This window comes from Chelonoidis abingdonii, chromosome 3 (genome assembly GCF_003597395.2).
Source record: "Chelonoidis abingdonii isolate Lonesome George chromosome 3, CheloAbing_2.0, whole genome shotgun sequence".
NCBI classification, from domain to species: Eukaryota; Metazoa; Chordata; order Testudines; family Testudinidae; genus Chelonoidis; species Chelonoidis abingdonii.
Genome location: NC_133771.1, coordinates 87997324 through 88011732, shown reverse-complemented (window position 1 = coordinate 88011732; position 14409 = coordinate 87997324). Strand labels below are relative to the sequence as shown.

Here is a 14409-nt window from a genome sequence, read left to right as displayed (position 1 = left end):
CTATAATTCTTATTGATAAGGTTTCCAAAGTTGCAGTTGCTTTTTAGTACAATATTTATCACATGCCACCCCATTGTTCACTCTGTGTGTTTGTTCTATCCTTCCCTCACCTTGTGTCTATCTTATATCTCTCCATTATAAGCTCTTTGAGGCAGGGATCCTCTACAGCTCTGTGTTTGTACAGTGCCTAGCACAATGGGGTCATGTTCTTGGTTGGCCCTTAGGCACTCTCATAATAAACATGATTAGTAATAAGAAATAATTGTGATGTTTTTATTGTAATGTGCAGAGTGGGAAGACGGTATATAATGTGGTTCACAAGCACTGGTCAGTTTTTATTTGGCATTGCAGTGGCGTTCACATTTGACTACTACAGCTTTGTGATCATACGTTTTCTCCTTGCTACGGTAAGTATAGATGCTCATCCTAATTCTTTTTAAATGCAGTTTCCTAACGTTCTTCAGGAAAGCCCTCCATAATTTCTCCCTATTCTGTCCCTTCTCTAGTTTTTAAAAGCCCCATGTGTTGCCACAACACTCTCTTTAGCAAAGGAGTGAGAATCCGAACACTGCTGCTTCTTCCCCCTCAGTGCCCTTTCTCTTTGTTTTAACCAGAAAGGGTGCATATGAAGCAATATTTGGTGCTTCCTTCATCAAGGGCTGACGATGCTTCTTTTAGCACAATCTCAACACCAGCTAGACTGGTAGTTAGGTGAGAAACAAAATTTGAGTAGCAAACTCTGTTTCCTGCATTGCAGTTGCATTGCATTGTTATTTATGGTGTATTACTAGAAATAGACTTTATTTTTGTTAAAATATAATCATGGTTTTACCTCAGCTATGTTCATGGATAGGGGATAGTTGCCCTTTTTTCTGATGTGCATCTTTTCTGTCTTTTAAACTACATCTAAAATACTGGATATATGTGTAAACAGATAGGCTTGGTAAACATTCTAAAAGCTTCTACTATACTTGTGTGTAGGTCAGCATATTTAATTTTTTAGCAATCAATTTCAAATTGCTACCTTATATACTTTTTGTGGGCTTGGCAGTTCATAGCCCTGGTGCCTCTGGGCTTGCTTAATCAGTTATGAATGTAAAAAATTGCTTGAGCCCCAGCATCTCTTTCAATACAAATTAAACACTGACAGTGATGTCAACAGGAGTCTCTCTGGGCATTGGATGAGGTTTGAGGGAGGTTGAGGGGGTTTATAAATGGAAGTGCTAGAGATTAAGACTCTGATCAAACAAGTAGATCCTGCATGGGCACAGAGTCCCACTGAACTCACTGAAGCTCTGCAGAGGCCTAAGTATCTGGCCACAGGGATCCACTTCCAGGACTGGGGCTTAAAAACCCTAATCTTACACCATTGAAATCAATGAGGGCATTCCAATTACCTTCGCTGTGTGTGGGATCAGATCTTAAAGGATGATTTAGATTGTTAAGTATAATGCATATATATTTTTTCACTTTTGTATGGGAACTTATTAACTGGCATTTTTGTAACTGGAGATTTGGTTAATCAAAATATATGGGAAGCATCTTTAAAAACACACAATTAGAAAATCGAAAGCTTTCAGATGTCTAAAGCACCAAATATGTGCCAGAGAAATAGAAATAAGTACATTCACTAAATAAATACTTTAATGCAGAACATTAGTATGGTTAGAAAACTTATGGGAGCTTATAGAAGTGTAAGGAAAATTCTCTTTCAACTTTGTAAAATATGATTTAACAGGTGTGATGGGGCAAGGCCAGAGGGCTACAGTAAAGTAGTGAGGACCAGGTATGTTAGCCCCAGGCTGAACAAATCCTTGGTACCATGGTAACCAAATGGCAGTTGCTCCAGGTTAATCAAGACACCTGGGCCAATTAAGATCCTTCTAGAAGGCAGTGGAGACAGCTAGGTTGATTGGGACACTCGAAGCCAATCAAGGGCTGGTTGGAACTAGTTAAAAGCCTCCCAGCTCCTCAGTGAGGTGTGAGTGTCAGGAGCTATAGGAGGGAGCTGTGTTGTTGGAGGAATGAAACAGTATGAATCCATATATGGTGTAAGGAAGGAGGCCCTGAGGTAATGGTGAAGGAGATATTGAGTAAGGGCTACTATGGGGAAGTGGCCCAGGGAATTGTACATGTCGTATTTCCAAAAAGTCAGCTACCATGGCTGCTAATTTTAGGGTCCCTGGGCTGGAGCCTGGAGTAGAGGGTGGGCCTGGGCTGCCCCCTCCCCTCCCTGATTAATCACTGAGACTGAGAGATAACAGAGACTGTGTGAGGGAGGATTGGTTCTCCTCACCTCTGTTGTTGGCTTATGATGAAAATGGCCCTGTAAGCTGTGACCCTTGCCTCTAGAGATAGAAGGGCTATGTGGAGGGTCCCAGTGAGCCTCTGAGGCTAGCAGAAATCTGCCAGGAAATGCAGAAACCATGGAGTCAAGGACAGAACTTTGTTACACAGGGTAATATACCAAGGGGTGGAATTTCATTATTTTGAAATATGCAGTTCTGTAGTATGCAGGTTATTATGTCTAAAACTAAAGCCAAGATTTTCAGAATTGCTATTGGTTTTGGGTGCTTCAGTTTTTCTAGTGTCCAACTTGTTTCACCTTCAAGGGGCCTGATTTTTAAAGGCTTTTTAAAAAGATGTTACCCACAAAGGTATCCAAAGTCACTAGCCATTTCTGAAAATCATGACCTGATATTTTACAGTTCTGAAATTAGTTTTGCCAAATGTTGATTTGTTTTTTTTCAGGATTACTGTTGCTTGCTCTCATCATATTTCAATACAGGGCAAGTTAGGGGGCTTCTAAGACTTCCAGCATAAACAAACATGGAAGTATTAGCCATCTGTTTTTGGTGTTGTCACTCAAATGGAATAGACATAAGGTTTTCTCTGTTTTTTCCCCCCTCAGGTTTCAAGTGGCTATCTGGTTGTGGTTTTTGTTTATGTGACAGAATATGTTGGCATTAAAGCTCGAACATGGGCATCCATGCATGTCCATGCTTTTTTTGCTGTGGGAATCATGGTTGTGGCACTGGTGGGATTTTTGGTGCGGACCTGGTGGATCTATCAGATATTCCTTTCCGTAACAACTCTCCCCTTTGTCTTGTGCTGCTGGCTGCTCCCAGAGACACCTTTCTGGCTACTGTCAGAGGGAAGATACGAAGAAGCACAAAAAGTAGTTAATATAATGGTGAGGTGGAATAAAGTAAGCACTCCTTGTAAAATCTCTGAACTGTGTTCAGTCCAACAAGATGATCTAGTCTGTTACAGAACAGGTGGTAATGACATTTCTACAGCGAAGAAGCACAGCATCTTAGATCTGTTTTATAACTGGCACATTGCAAGAAGGACCATTACAATCTGGCTGATTTGGTTCACTGGGAGTCTAGGATACTATGTATTCTCCCTGAGTTCCGTCAATCTTGGAGGCAATGAATATTTAAATCTATTTCTCATAGGTAAATATCTGATATATTTTATTCTGCTTATGACAGAACTAGAACTTATAAATTATAAATGTCTAAAGAGCTAACAGTCAGTTTCCTGACCTTCAATTACCTGTACCATCACCAACCCCATTTAAAATTGCAGATTTAATTCTTGTCAACTTGAAATGTAGTTATTTTACAAAAGCAAGCTTAGAATATGTTAAGGTACTATATTGTCCTTGACTTCTCCTGCCAATTTTTCTGCTTATAAAACCACATTTTCCTATTTTTTTTAATTTTTCTCTCTACCTGGTTGTTCTGTGAAAGAACCACACAAACAGGGAAAATTGACTAACAGTACAGGGGAAACTATTAAATTGATTAAATACTATCCAAGTAAACAAACTGAGAAAAAGAGATTTTCTTTACTCATTTTTTTAGTTATAATAATATTAGATAATACTGGTAACACTAAGCTCATAATTTTTAAGTTTGTTAAAAATGTGTCTTTTAAATCTAAGGGTCAATGTTTCTTCAAGTTAGTCTTTAATTTAACGTGGTTGCAAATTTTCTCTTGATAAAATTTGGTCAGCACATAATGGGGCCTGATCTAAAGTCTATTTAAGGTCACTGGAAAGATTCCCATGGAGTTTGGTGACCTTTGGATCAGGCTCCAGTCCTGTAAAGGACTTAAGCACATGCTAGCTTTAAGCATATGAGTAATCGCAATAAAGTCGATGTGACTATTCGTGTGCTCATAAGCACTGTGAAGGATTGGAATACTAGTGAATTAATTTTAAGTTGCCGTGTATTATTACATGTTAGTAACTTGAATGTTGTGTTGAGAATAGGATGCTAATGTTGCTAAAATAACTGTTATGATACAGTACTGTAAATAAATCACTGTTAGCAAATTTCAAAGACATTTTCTTTGTATTCTGTGACCCACCTCCTAGGGTCCAAGAGCCCGGGCTCCAGCCTGAGGCTGACATCTACATTGCAGTTAAACTGCCCCTTAGCCCAAGGGGCTGTGGGTTTTTTATTGCAGTGTAGACAGGCCTGTGCAGATATATCTCCCCATCATAAAGGCAGCTGCAGCTGCCTTGTGCCTTATAGCCTCTTTCCCTGATGGATTTCTTATTCCCCACCACCACATTTATGCCAGTGTAAGCCCTCCACTGACATTTTTGCCACCAGAGGGTTTATCACAAAATATTTGTGAAATACATCTTTCACCTAATGCCTATATCTTTTAAAACCAGTTTAACCACTAGACTGACTAAATGCTCATAAAAAGGAAATCAGAATTATTTTTAAGTGTATTTGGCATCATATTATCATGGATTAAAACCAGATAAATTCATAATGACAGGTGCTGTGGAGCTTCCTGCGTATGTCGTTGCTTGCATTGGGATGGACAAACTGGGAAGGAGAAACACATTGACTCCATTTCTTATATCAAGTGCAGTGATCTGTGCTTTGATTATGCTGATCCCTCAGGTTAGTCACTTAACATTTAAAATGTACTTATATTGTGGGGAATCCGAGATATGTTAATGCAACATCTCTTTCTAAGGCCTGAGATTGATTAAATGTAGTTTAGAAATGAAGCTGGATTTATTTTACAATAGATTTTCCATATTTCTGTTAAGGATTCCAAACTAGCATTTCTAGCTCTTAATTAAACAAAGGGTTGGAAATAAGCTGATTAGTAAACAAAACCACCTACAGCCATTATTTATTAGTGGAAATAATCAGGAAAGTATGGAATAAGTATTGCTCTCTCTTTACAGAAACATCACAGTTTACGGTCTAAATATTTCAAAATAAATGAATGGCATTAAATTTGGAATGGTGAAGTTTTGTTGTTCTTTATATATTTGTACTCTCTTTGAATAGGATTTCAGTATATTATCTGTCTTAGCAAATATGGCTGGAAAATTTGCAATTGGTGTTGCATTTGGCCTCATTTACCTTTACACGGCAGAACTGTATCCAACAGTTGTACGGTAAGAACTTTAAAATAATTTGCCAAATTTTTTCATGATTTTGCTATTTCTTCCTTTCATTTGTTATGCTTTTGGGGCCAAATCCTGTACCCACTGAAGTCAATGGCAGTGCTCCAAGTGACTTTGCTAGTGTAGGATCAGTCTCTTTTTTGTTACAGAATTCTCTGGTTTTGGCTCTGCAGTAAATGCATTTATTTTCTGTTCCTCTCTACATGTACTGGTTCCACTGAGGTACAAGAAAAATCCTCCGTATTCTTAGTATTCAGTTCCCTTTTTCTGAATGTTCATGGGCATTAAGAATATGATTTATACTGAATGTTCAATATACTTCTTATTCTATTTTTGTAAGCAACCAAGTTCACTCTAAGATAAATTTAGATTAGCATAACTATATTTTTATAAGCATCTGTGCATTTCAAACCAATTTCTATGTATATCTGATGTCACTCTCATTGGGCCTTGTGTTGTCTTGTCTTACCTCCAGGTCACTTGCTGTCGGAAGTGGGAGCATGATGTGTCGTGTAGGGAGCATAGTTGCTCCTTTTTGTGTTTACCTGACTAGTGTATGGATCTTCATGCCACAGGTACGTGTTTGTTTTGATAGTCAAAAAAATTGTTATCCATTTTACTGAGATTTAAAGTTGAAGTGCAGATATGTTCAAAAGGAAAGTGAGTTAAATATTCTCATTCTTAGCTAAAAAACAGAATTTAAATGATCTATTTTTAAGAATACAAATCTGAACTCAGGAGTGAGCCTCTGAGGCACTGAATTTTCTGAACAGTTGATATTACAGGCACTTTAAAGAAGACATCTTGTATGCATTGAATACTGGTATAAAATTGTAACTATCTTTTGTATGAAGATGTACTGTATCATTCATTTAATTTGGAGTAAGTGTCTCATTCCTAAATTGCAAGTGTTGTATTTAGTCAAGATCTTGATTGATGGCAATGAGAAAAGACAGTTGCTCAATCTCCTTTTGAAGAAGCAGAATAACCTAATACGGATGATGGGGGAGGGAGCAAACATTAAATCCTGCTGATGACGACAAGATCCTCCATCTCTATCAGTCAAGTGAAGCATAGATGGCCATGTTAGATCACATGAGAGGAACTGGAGCCCTCTCTATGGAGAACAAGCCTAGCAAATCTAAGCTTTCATGGACCACCAGCCTAACTATGATCAAAACATCCTCCTCATATGGAGTGCTAAAAAGAATAAGGACAGAAGCAGCCGAATAGTGGGGCAGTGAGATGTTGAGGAGATGGCATAGATGGGGTAGTCAGAGTATAACCAGATGAGAAATAACTCAAGAGGTGACTACAGAAGAAAGTGATGCTATCATGATGCTCATTAGGACTCTGACCATCAATAAACCTTGGATTCAAGAGACATCATCTTTTTGTAGGTGTCTGCAACCTCATTCCATCATGCGATCCAACAGTCATCTGTAACTTTAACTGTCCCATGAAGATGAGATAGGGCAGTTACTTTGTAGAAAAATTGGGCACTTCCTTAGAATTATGTGGATTTTGGAGTTCATTTTGTTCAAAATATTTTTAACAGTATAGTTATATTCAATGCATATAAGTTATCCCCTATTCTCTTTATGAAATCTATTATGTGTGCTGCTCAGAAATTCTACAGTTGCTCAATCTTGCTTTTTCAGAAGGGGTAAGTTTAGGTTCATATACATAAATGGTTATCAGTTTAACTCCTCAATATAAGGTTTATAATGAGCTTATTTTACTTTTTTACTACTTTGAAAAAACTTTACAACTCACCTTTAATATCACAGCTTGTATGTAAATTACAGAGGTAAAGAAGGTGAAAGTGTATTGGCCTCAATTTTCAACCTCTCTTCCTGTGTTTCTGTTTTTGCACACACACAGTTGGGTTTTCCTACAAAGGTAGAGTAGTGTCCATTTGGTTTTAAAAATATAAAATCTACATTTGTGAATGCTGGAGACTGGTTTGAGAGACTGTCTGAAAACTTGGCCCATTATGTAAGTAACCTATGTTCAGTGTTTTAGGATTCCTTTGTGATGGTGGGAAAGCAGAGTAGGAAGGAAGGAATGAATGAATAAATTTCTTAGCAAGCACTCATCACACCAAAGAAATGAACCCAGAAAATACATGGAAAAACAAAATCTGAAGAGCACAGTAATCATGGAGACAAAGGAGACTGTTCTCCCTCTTTACACTAGCAGTGATAAGGTTTATCTGTTCAGAACTCCTGCAGTTAAAACAACTGGGGGAAAGTTTAAACATTTGACAACACTGTAAGTGGCACTGCAAATATGGACAACTCTCAATACACTAAAAACACTCACAGTGTGAAACTTTGTTACAGTAGTGACTGTAAATGTGTGTTTTCATAACAAACTTCTACCATCAAGCATTTGTAAGTTCACTAAAAACTTGGCCTTGGGCTGACGCTTATCATGAAAGGTCTCGCTAACGCACATCTTTGCATAAAATTTGAACAAAATAGATATTTTAATAGACTGACATAGGTTATGTTGATACAGTATACTGTTTATGCCACACATCCTATATTCTGTTAAGTTTTTTTATTGCTACTCATTTTCACCATAACTCATTAGTGACTCTGTCTCCCAAGAGTAATGCAAACCGTCCCAAAGAATGCCACTAAATCTTGAAATACCTGCAGTTCTCTTGTTCATGCCACACATTGTAGAGAATGTGTGGGTTTAAATTAGTGCCCCAGTTCAGTAAAGCACTTAAGCTTGTGCTCTAGTGTCATGAACATCAAGAGAACTTAGTTAGTAAAAGTGTTTATGCACATAACTAATAGATTTTTATTCCATAGTCATTGTAAATTATTTAAGGTATATAATATGTATGAGACATATCACCGATCCCTGCATTATATGAATAAAAACAATACACACAAAGGCTTAAAACATTTATTATGAATAAGTAAAAGGCCAGATTGTGCACTAACCCCTCCCAATGCACTCTCACTGGTTTAAAACAGCACCATATGTAGCCCCTCCCCCCAATAATTTGGAACAAATAACAGTTACTTAAATAATAAACAGTTCTACAGCTTGCCATTTAGATGACATTTTAAATATCAATTCATTAATCATAAATCCAATATCATCCAATTTATTTTTCTATTTTATCCATTCTAGGAAATACCTCAAAAATACTTTATAGGAAGAGAATGTTTTACAGCTCTGGGTACAGCAGCTCTCATATCGGTAAAGGAAACTGCCGCATGAGGATGGAATAGGGTAAATAGCTGACAGTAAAAGATAGTAAAGAGGAAGTAATTATGCTTGTACAGTAGTTACAGTTAGATGGGGAATAGATACATGCAGGGGCAGATTAGTGTATAGGCCCATGGGGCTTATGTCCAGGGGACCTGGCCATTTCGGGGGCCTCAGCAGGATCATCGGAACTCCACCTCACTCCCGCTCCTCCTCTCTGCCCCCAGGGCCCTACTGCCCTATTCCTCCTCATCCTTTTCCTCCTGAGGCTCTGCCCCCTGGCTAGACCAGACACAGGAGTTGTAGAATGAGCATGTTCCCTCCTGCCAAGCCACCCCACAGCCCCAACCTCCCTCCCTCCTGTGCAGAACTGCCCCCACCAGCCTCTCTCCTTCCCCCCTCCCTCCTGAGTGGAGCTGCCCCCTCCCAGCAACTCTTCTTCCCCCATGTTTCACATGGGTATAGTAAAACACACAGAGGTTAAGTGAATTGCCTACGGTCAAGCACAAAGTGAATCAAGTATCATTGCTAGTTAGAAAACTCAAAAGTCTAGCCTGCAAGTCTCCAACTCTTACCAATAGACAATACTGTTTTAATAGAAAACCTCATGTCTCAGCTATTACAATATCTGGCACTTAGGCAGAGTTCTCTGGCATAATGCTGACTTGTGTGCAGACAGCTACAGCTGTCCACACTCACTCACCTGAAACTCAGGTTCTAAAACTGTTACAAGTATCAGCAGGGTTATTAATTCAAAACCAAACAATTTATTCACAACAAGAAGTTGGGGTGCCCAAGAGCAGCCTCCAGCCCATGTCCCTGCCCCCCCAGCATGCCATCCAGGACAGGTGGAGGGTCCAGAGCTCCCCACAGCAGCCCAGGGTCCTTGGGTGGCTTTTACCATGGCTTGACTTGAGGCAAGGCCATGGGGGGGGGAAGGGGAGGAGCAGGGGGCGGGGCTCCATGGTGGGATGTCAGGGGAGTCCGATGTTCATTGTGTCCAGGGCCCCAATAAATCTTAATCCACCTCTGGATAGGTGTGCTTAATGGCGGGGAGAGGAGGGTGAGTATGATTCAGAATGAATTGGAGACTAACTGGAACAGTACAGAGGGATTTAAAAAAGCATTCAACACTGGCCTACTCCTGTTCCCACTGAAATGACGGGAGCCTGATTTGCATTTATACTAAGACTCTTTTGCACCACAGTGGTATTGTAAAGATGCTTTAAAGTGGGAGTACGTTTCATTTACACACACTTTCAGCCCTTTGCACTGTGTAAAGGAGCCTTAGTGCAGATGAGAATTAGGACCTAGAAATTTTACCATTGACGTCAGTGTGACCAGGAAAAGGCCAAACCTGAGCACTTTTGGAAATTCCACCTAAGAGTTTAAAGGCAAGGTCTAAACAGAGGCAGTGTGTGGAGATTTCCACACAGTCAATGTGGCAACACAGGTCAGAATGACTCTAACTGTGGACAGTTGACTACAGGATAAGTGAACAATTTCCAGCTTCAAAAGCATCCATTGGATGATTTTACAGATTGTGTTGTTTTTTCTCAGAATTTGTGGTATAACAGTAACATTATGATGGCAGAAAAAATGAGGGAGCTGACAGCTCTTTTCAAGGAAAATATTGAAAAATATCAAAGATGGAATCTAGCAGTTAGTGTATACAATTAATCCTCCCCTTGAAATAATCACTTCACTCATATCCCTCCTATAACTGTATACCTGCCTGCAGAGACCTACTCCAGTCTGGCATTCATTCCTGCTGTAGTAGTAATGTTAGCCATCTTTTCTAATTCTTCACTGTAGAAATGTAACAGTTTTACTTTCATTGTAGTACATAGCATTCAACAGTATTTTGCTTAGTTTTTTACTCTTTTAGCTTCTGCACTTAATGTGAGTGTAAGAGAGAAAGTGTTTGAAACAGAGGTAATTCTACTTCTCGCAGAGGATTGCTTAAGACAATTGGTGGCTCTGGCCCTGGGGGATCATACACAGCTTGGTGTTTCTAACTGAAAATAACTCTGGTCAAGTTACTGCTGAGACTTCAATTTTGAAATCTCCTTTCTGACTTCCAAAGAGCTATTTTCATTTAGAATTAGGTGATGGTTGCCTGGCAGTGTGCCCATATCTGTCTGAAGTGCTGTGTTATGAAAGTCATAGCCACAGCCATTTCATATGTTCTCTCTCACGTTCAGAGGGAAAGTTATTAAACAAAATGGATCAGAGCTTGGGATCAGTACAGAGCAAGATGAGGATATCACAGTATCAAAATGCACTGCGTAACAGTTGTAAAACGGAAAAAGAAGCCTGCCAGAAATGGTGTATTAAAGACATGTATTTACTGAGAAGTAGAGTGAGAGCACAGGAAGAATAATGGGATAAGATTGAAGATTAGTGTATTAATGCCTGTACAGTGCTTTGAAGATGTTAATTGCTAAGTATTATCATTCTTATTGAACAATAACAATTAAAGAAAAGAGAAAACAAGGAAGAATTTTTGAAATTACCGATTTGTCCAGAGCAGTGGTTTTCAACCTGTGGTCCACAGACGCCTGGGAGGTCTACAGACTGTCTCAGGGGACTATGAAAGGTGACTATGAAAATAAAGATTCAGATCCAAGAAGAGGCACTCCATTTTTCTGATGGATCAAAAGTACAGTATATGAATTCTGCCACCTACAGGTCAGAACCTGGAAGTATTGTTGTTGTCATAGAAGCCCACAGTTCAGCACCCTTTCTCAGACTGCATCAAATGCCAGGCTGAGCACCTGCAACATTTATAGTTGAATTCTGTTCAGTCAGTTTTCAGTCTAAGACTTCTATGGTGGGAGTCTGCAGACCACAGGTTGAATTTCCACAGGGGTCTACCCCTCCATTCAGAAAGTGTTAGGGGTCTCCAAATGAAAAAAGGTTGAAAACCACTGATCCAGAGCAACAAATTGATGGGAAACCATCTATTGCTCTTTGGGACGGCATCTTCCTGCATGTGTGCACTTAGCACAGTGGATCCCGATCCTGACTGTAGTCTTTGGCTGCTACCACCACAATAAGATGATGATGATAATAGTACTCTCTGAAATCACAGTGCACATACCCAGATCATAGACGCGATGCATGGGTCAGTTAGAAGCCGGGCCCCCGTCAGCTTTCTCTCTCTGACTCAGGACATCTTTCCTATTCAGAACAGCACATAAGTCCATTCCTATGCAGGAAGAAGCTTAAGTACATACTTAAGTGCTTTCTTTCGTCAGGATCTCTATGATCACAGTTAAGAGATCCTGACCTACAGCTTGCATTGGAGAAAGGTGCCCAAATACTATGATGATGGGTAGAGTAGGTAGACGAAGAGCCAGGTCTACAACTTCTTTTCCCCCCTCTGTGTGACAGCAGGGAAGTCGTAGTCCAATAAAAATGATTAAATTCATTTTACATTTAATCTTACAATTACTTTTAAAATTACTATCAGCTGAAGAAAATAGGTTTTCAATGAAGTTGCATGCATTCTATTCACTTCTGCAAAGTTGTTCCTGCTTACACTGGAGCTGTATTTAGCTCGTTGTGTAAAACATTTTACTTGGTCTGTTAACTTTGCTGGACAATGTCATTTATTTATGTATTTAGTTTTGTTTTGTTTTATTTTTAGCGATTGCAGCAGGGACCATTTAAGACTTTTGATCTTTGGTTTTCATTGAAGTTCACTATGTACCCAAATTTTAAAAGTATCTTCGCAAGCAAGACCAATGTTTTCCATGAACCCAAAGACATGTTTATCCGTTACATTTAATTGTTTCTTTCTTCCAGTTGCTTGTTGGAATCATGGCCTTTCTGAGTGGAATGCTAACATTAATGCTCCCAGAAACTCTTGGAAAACCATTGACTAATACTTTGGCGGAAGCTGCAGAACTGGGAACAAACAAGAACAGCTGTTTGAGAAAATCACCCCCAGCACAGAGTGGTGCAGTGTTAGAAAAGCTAGAGATGCATAGCCAAGAGTCACACGGCACTGATGAATAAAGCAACAGCAAGATTGCTGTCACCTGTTTTAATCCTCATTAATTCTATAAGACCATTTGATTAGAGCAACCTGACCATGTTTTTAATGCACGCGTTTCTTAATTTGTATGCAATCTTGCCTTTTCTAAAGGCCAAATATTAAAAGATCTGGTAGAAAAATTGAAAGGATTTTTAGAGCCATTCTCAAACTTAATCATACTTTTATAAATCTGGTTCATTTGCTTTGACTAGTTGGAGTGATTTTATTATTCATTTGGAAGATACCAGATTTTCCCGGATTCACATATTTCCTTTCACTGCTTTAGATTTTCTGCAGCTGTGCTGGTAATCTCATTATGAAATCTGCTGTCAATAATTGCCATATTACAACTGACAGACACAGACTTGTAACTTATTAATATGGTAAACTCAAGCACACACTACTCATTCAACAGAAAAGGCTCTTAATTACCGTGAGAGGTTAAACAGAAGGAGTTCTGTTTTTCACACTTTCTTCTGGAGAGACTACCATTGCTAAAAATGAAAATATTCTATGCAACACCTTCTGACAAAAAAATCATCTTCAATTTGCAGAATGTGCAAATAGTATGAATACTGTTCATTTTTGTTTAATGTCAAATGTATTTTTTGTTGATTTAGAGAGAACTGCTTTGGGACTCTGTTGCAGTATCAGTAAAGTCTGTGTATACAGATAAAATCTGGTATTTTTGAAAACCTTATTCATTCCAGACTGTTACATTAAATGGTCATTTCTGTGCAGACCTATCATCAGTTTATTTATATCATCCTAGGTTAAAACCAACCCCTGTGCAAAGCATCCACATAAGGCTTATGTATCTTTTTCGTGCTCAAAATAGGATTTAAGTAGAACTTAAGTAGTGCATAGGCCTTGTGCACGGCTGGGCACTTAGGCTCAGATCCTCAAAAGTATTTAGGCGCCTGATTCCAATAGGAGTCAGGTGCCTAAATACCTTTTGAGGAGCTTGGCCTTAGTGAATAAGTGATACATAACTGCTAGCATCAAAATGTTGTTTTTCTCATGGACCATCTATTTGTAGTTCCATTTATTCAACACTATACAGTACCAAATGCTAAAAAAATTGAATTTTGGTGGAAGAAACTTATCAACCGTTAGAAATGGATGCAACAGTCACCAATTCCTGCAGAAGCCTGTGAACCATCTAGAGCTGGTGCTAGCCTATTGGGAGCCCTAAACAGAAATATTTTTGCTCCCCCCAACACACTAAGACAGGCAAGTTCTTATAATAAAAAGTGAAGGGAGGCCCCCTTGAGTTGCTTAGGGCCCTATGCAATTGCTTAGTCTACTTACACCTAGCACCGGCTCTGAAAACCTCTCCCTGTTATATCACTCGTGCTGATACACATAAGTGATGGAGACTGTAGAAAACACTAGCAGGGATAGATTGAGGACATCATTTCACTCTAGCTGCTATTTTTATAATTTTCTATCCCAGCCCTCCCGTTTTAGTCTACCTCTAGAGCTAGCAATTTCTTCCATACCTATGCAGCCTTCTGTATTGTGCATAAAAAGTATACATGCTATGCTAGTAATGGTTTGGACTCTGTTTATGGTTACATCTGTACAGCTTCTCTAACTTCAGTGAGTTCTGAAAGCAGAATATGATTCAATATCTCTATGCCTCTCTAACAGGAAACAAAGCATCTCTCTTTAGTTACAGCACTGT

The 14409-nt window shown here is 39.0% G+C and overlaps 1 protein-coding gene across 2 annotated transcripts in view; it reads left to right on the top strand.

Moving 5' to 3' along the window:
- SLC22A16 (solute carrier family 22 member 16) overlaps window positions 1-13462 on the top strand; it is a 52384-nt gene extending 38922 nt beyond the window's left edge. For both annotated transcript variants that reach the window (XM_032787292.2, XM_032787293.2), the window contains 6 exons: window positions 290-407; window positions 2912-3461; window positions 4804-4931; window positions 5331-5440; window positions 5925-6024; window positions 12491-13462. In XM_032787292.2, the coding sequence (XP_032643183.1) occupies window positions 290-407; window positions 2912-3461; window positions 4804-4931; window positions 5331-5440; window positions 5925-6024; window positions 12491-12703 (1219 nt within the window). In that variant the 3' untranslated portion in view covers window positions 12704-13462. The remainder of the gene's footprint in view (window positions 1-289; window positions 408-2911; window positions 3462-4803; window positions 4932-5330; window positions 5441-5924; window positions 6025-12490) is intronic.
- Window positions 13463-14409: the final 947 nt, after the last annotated feature.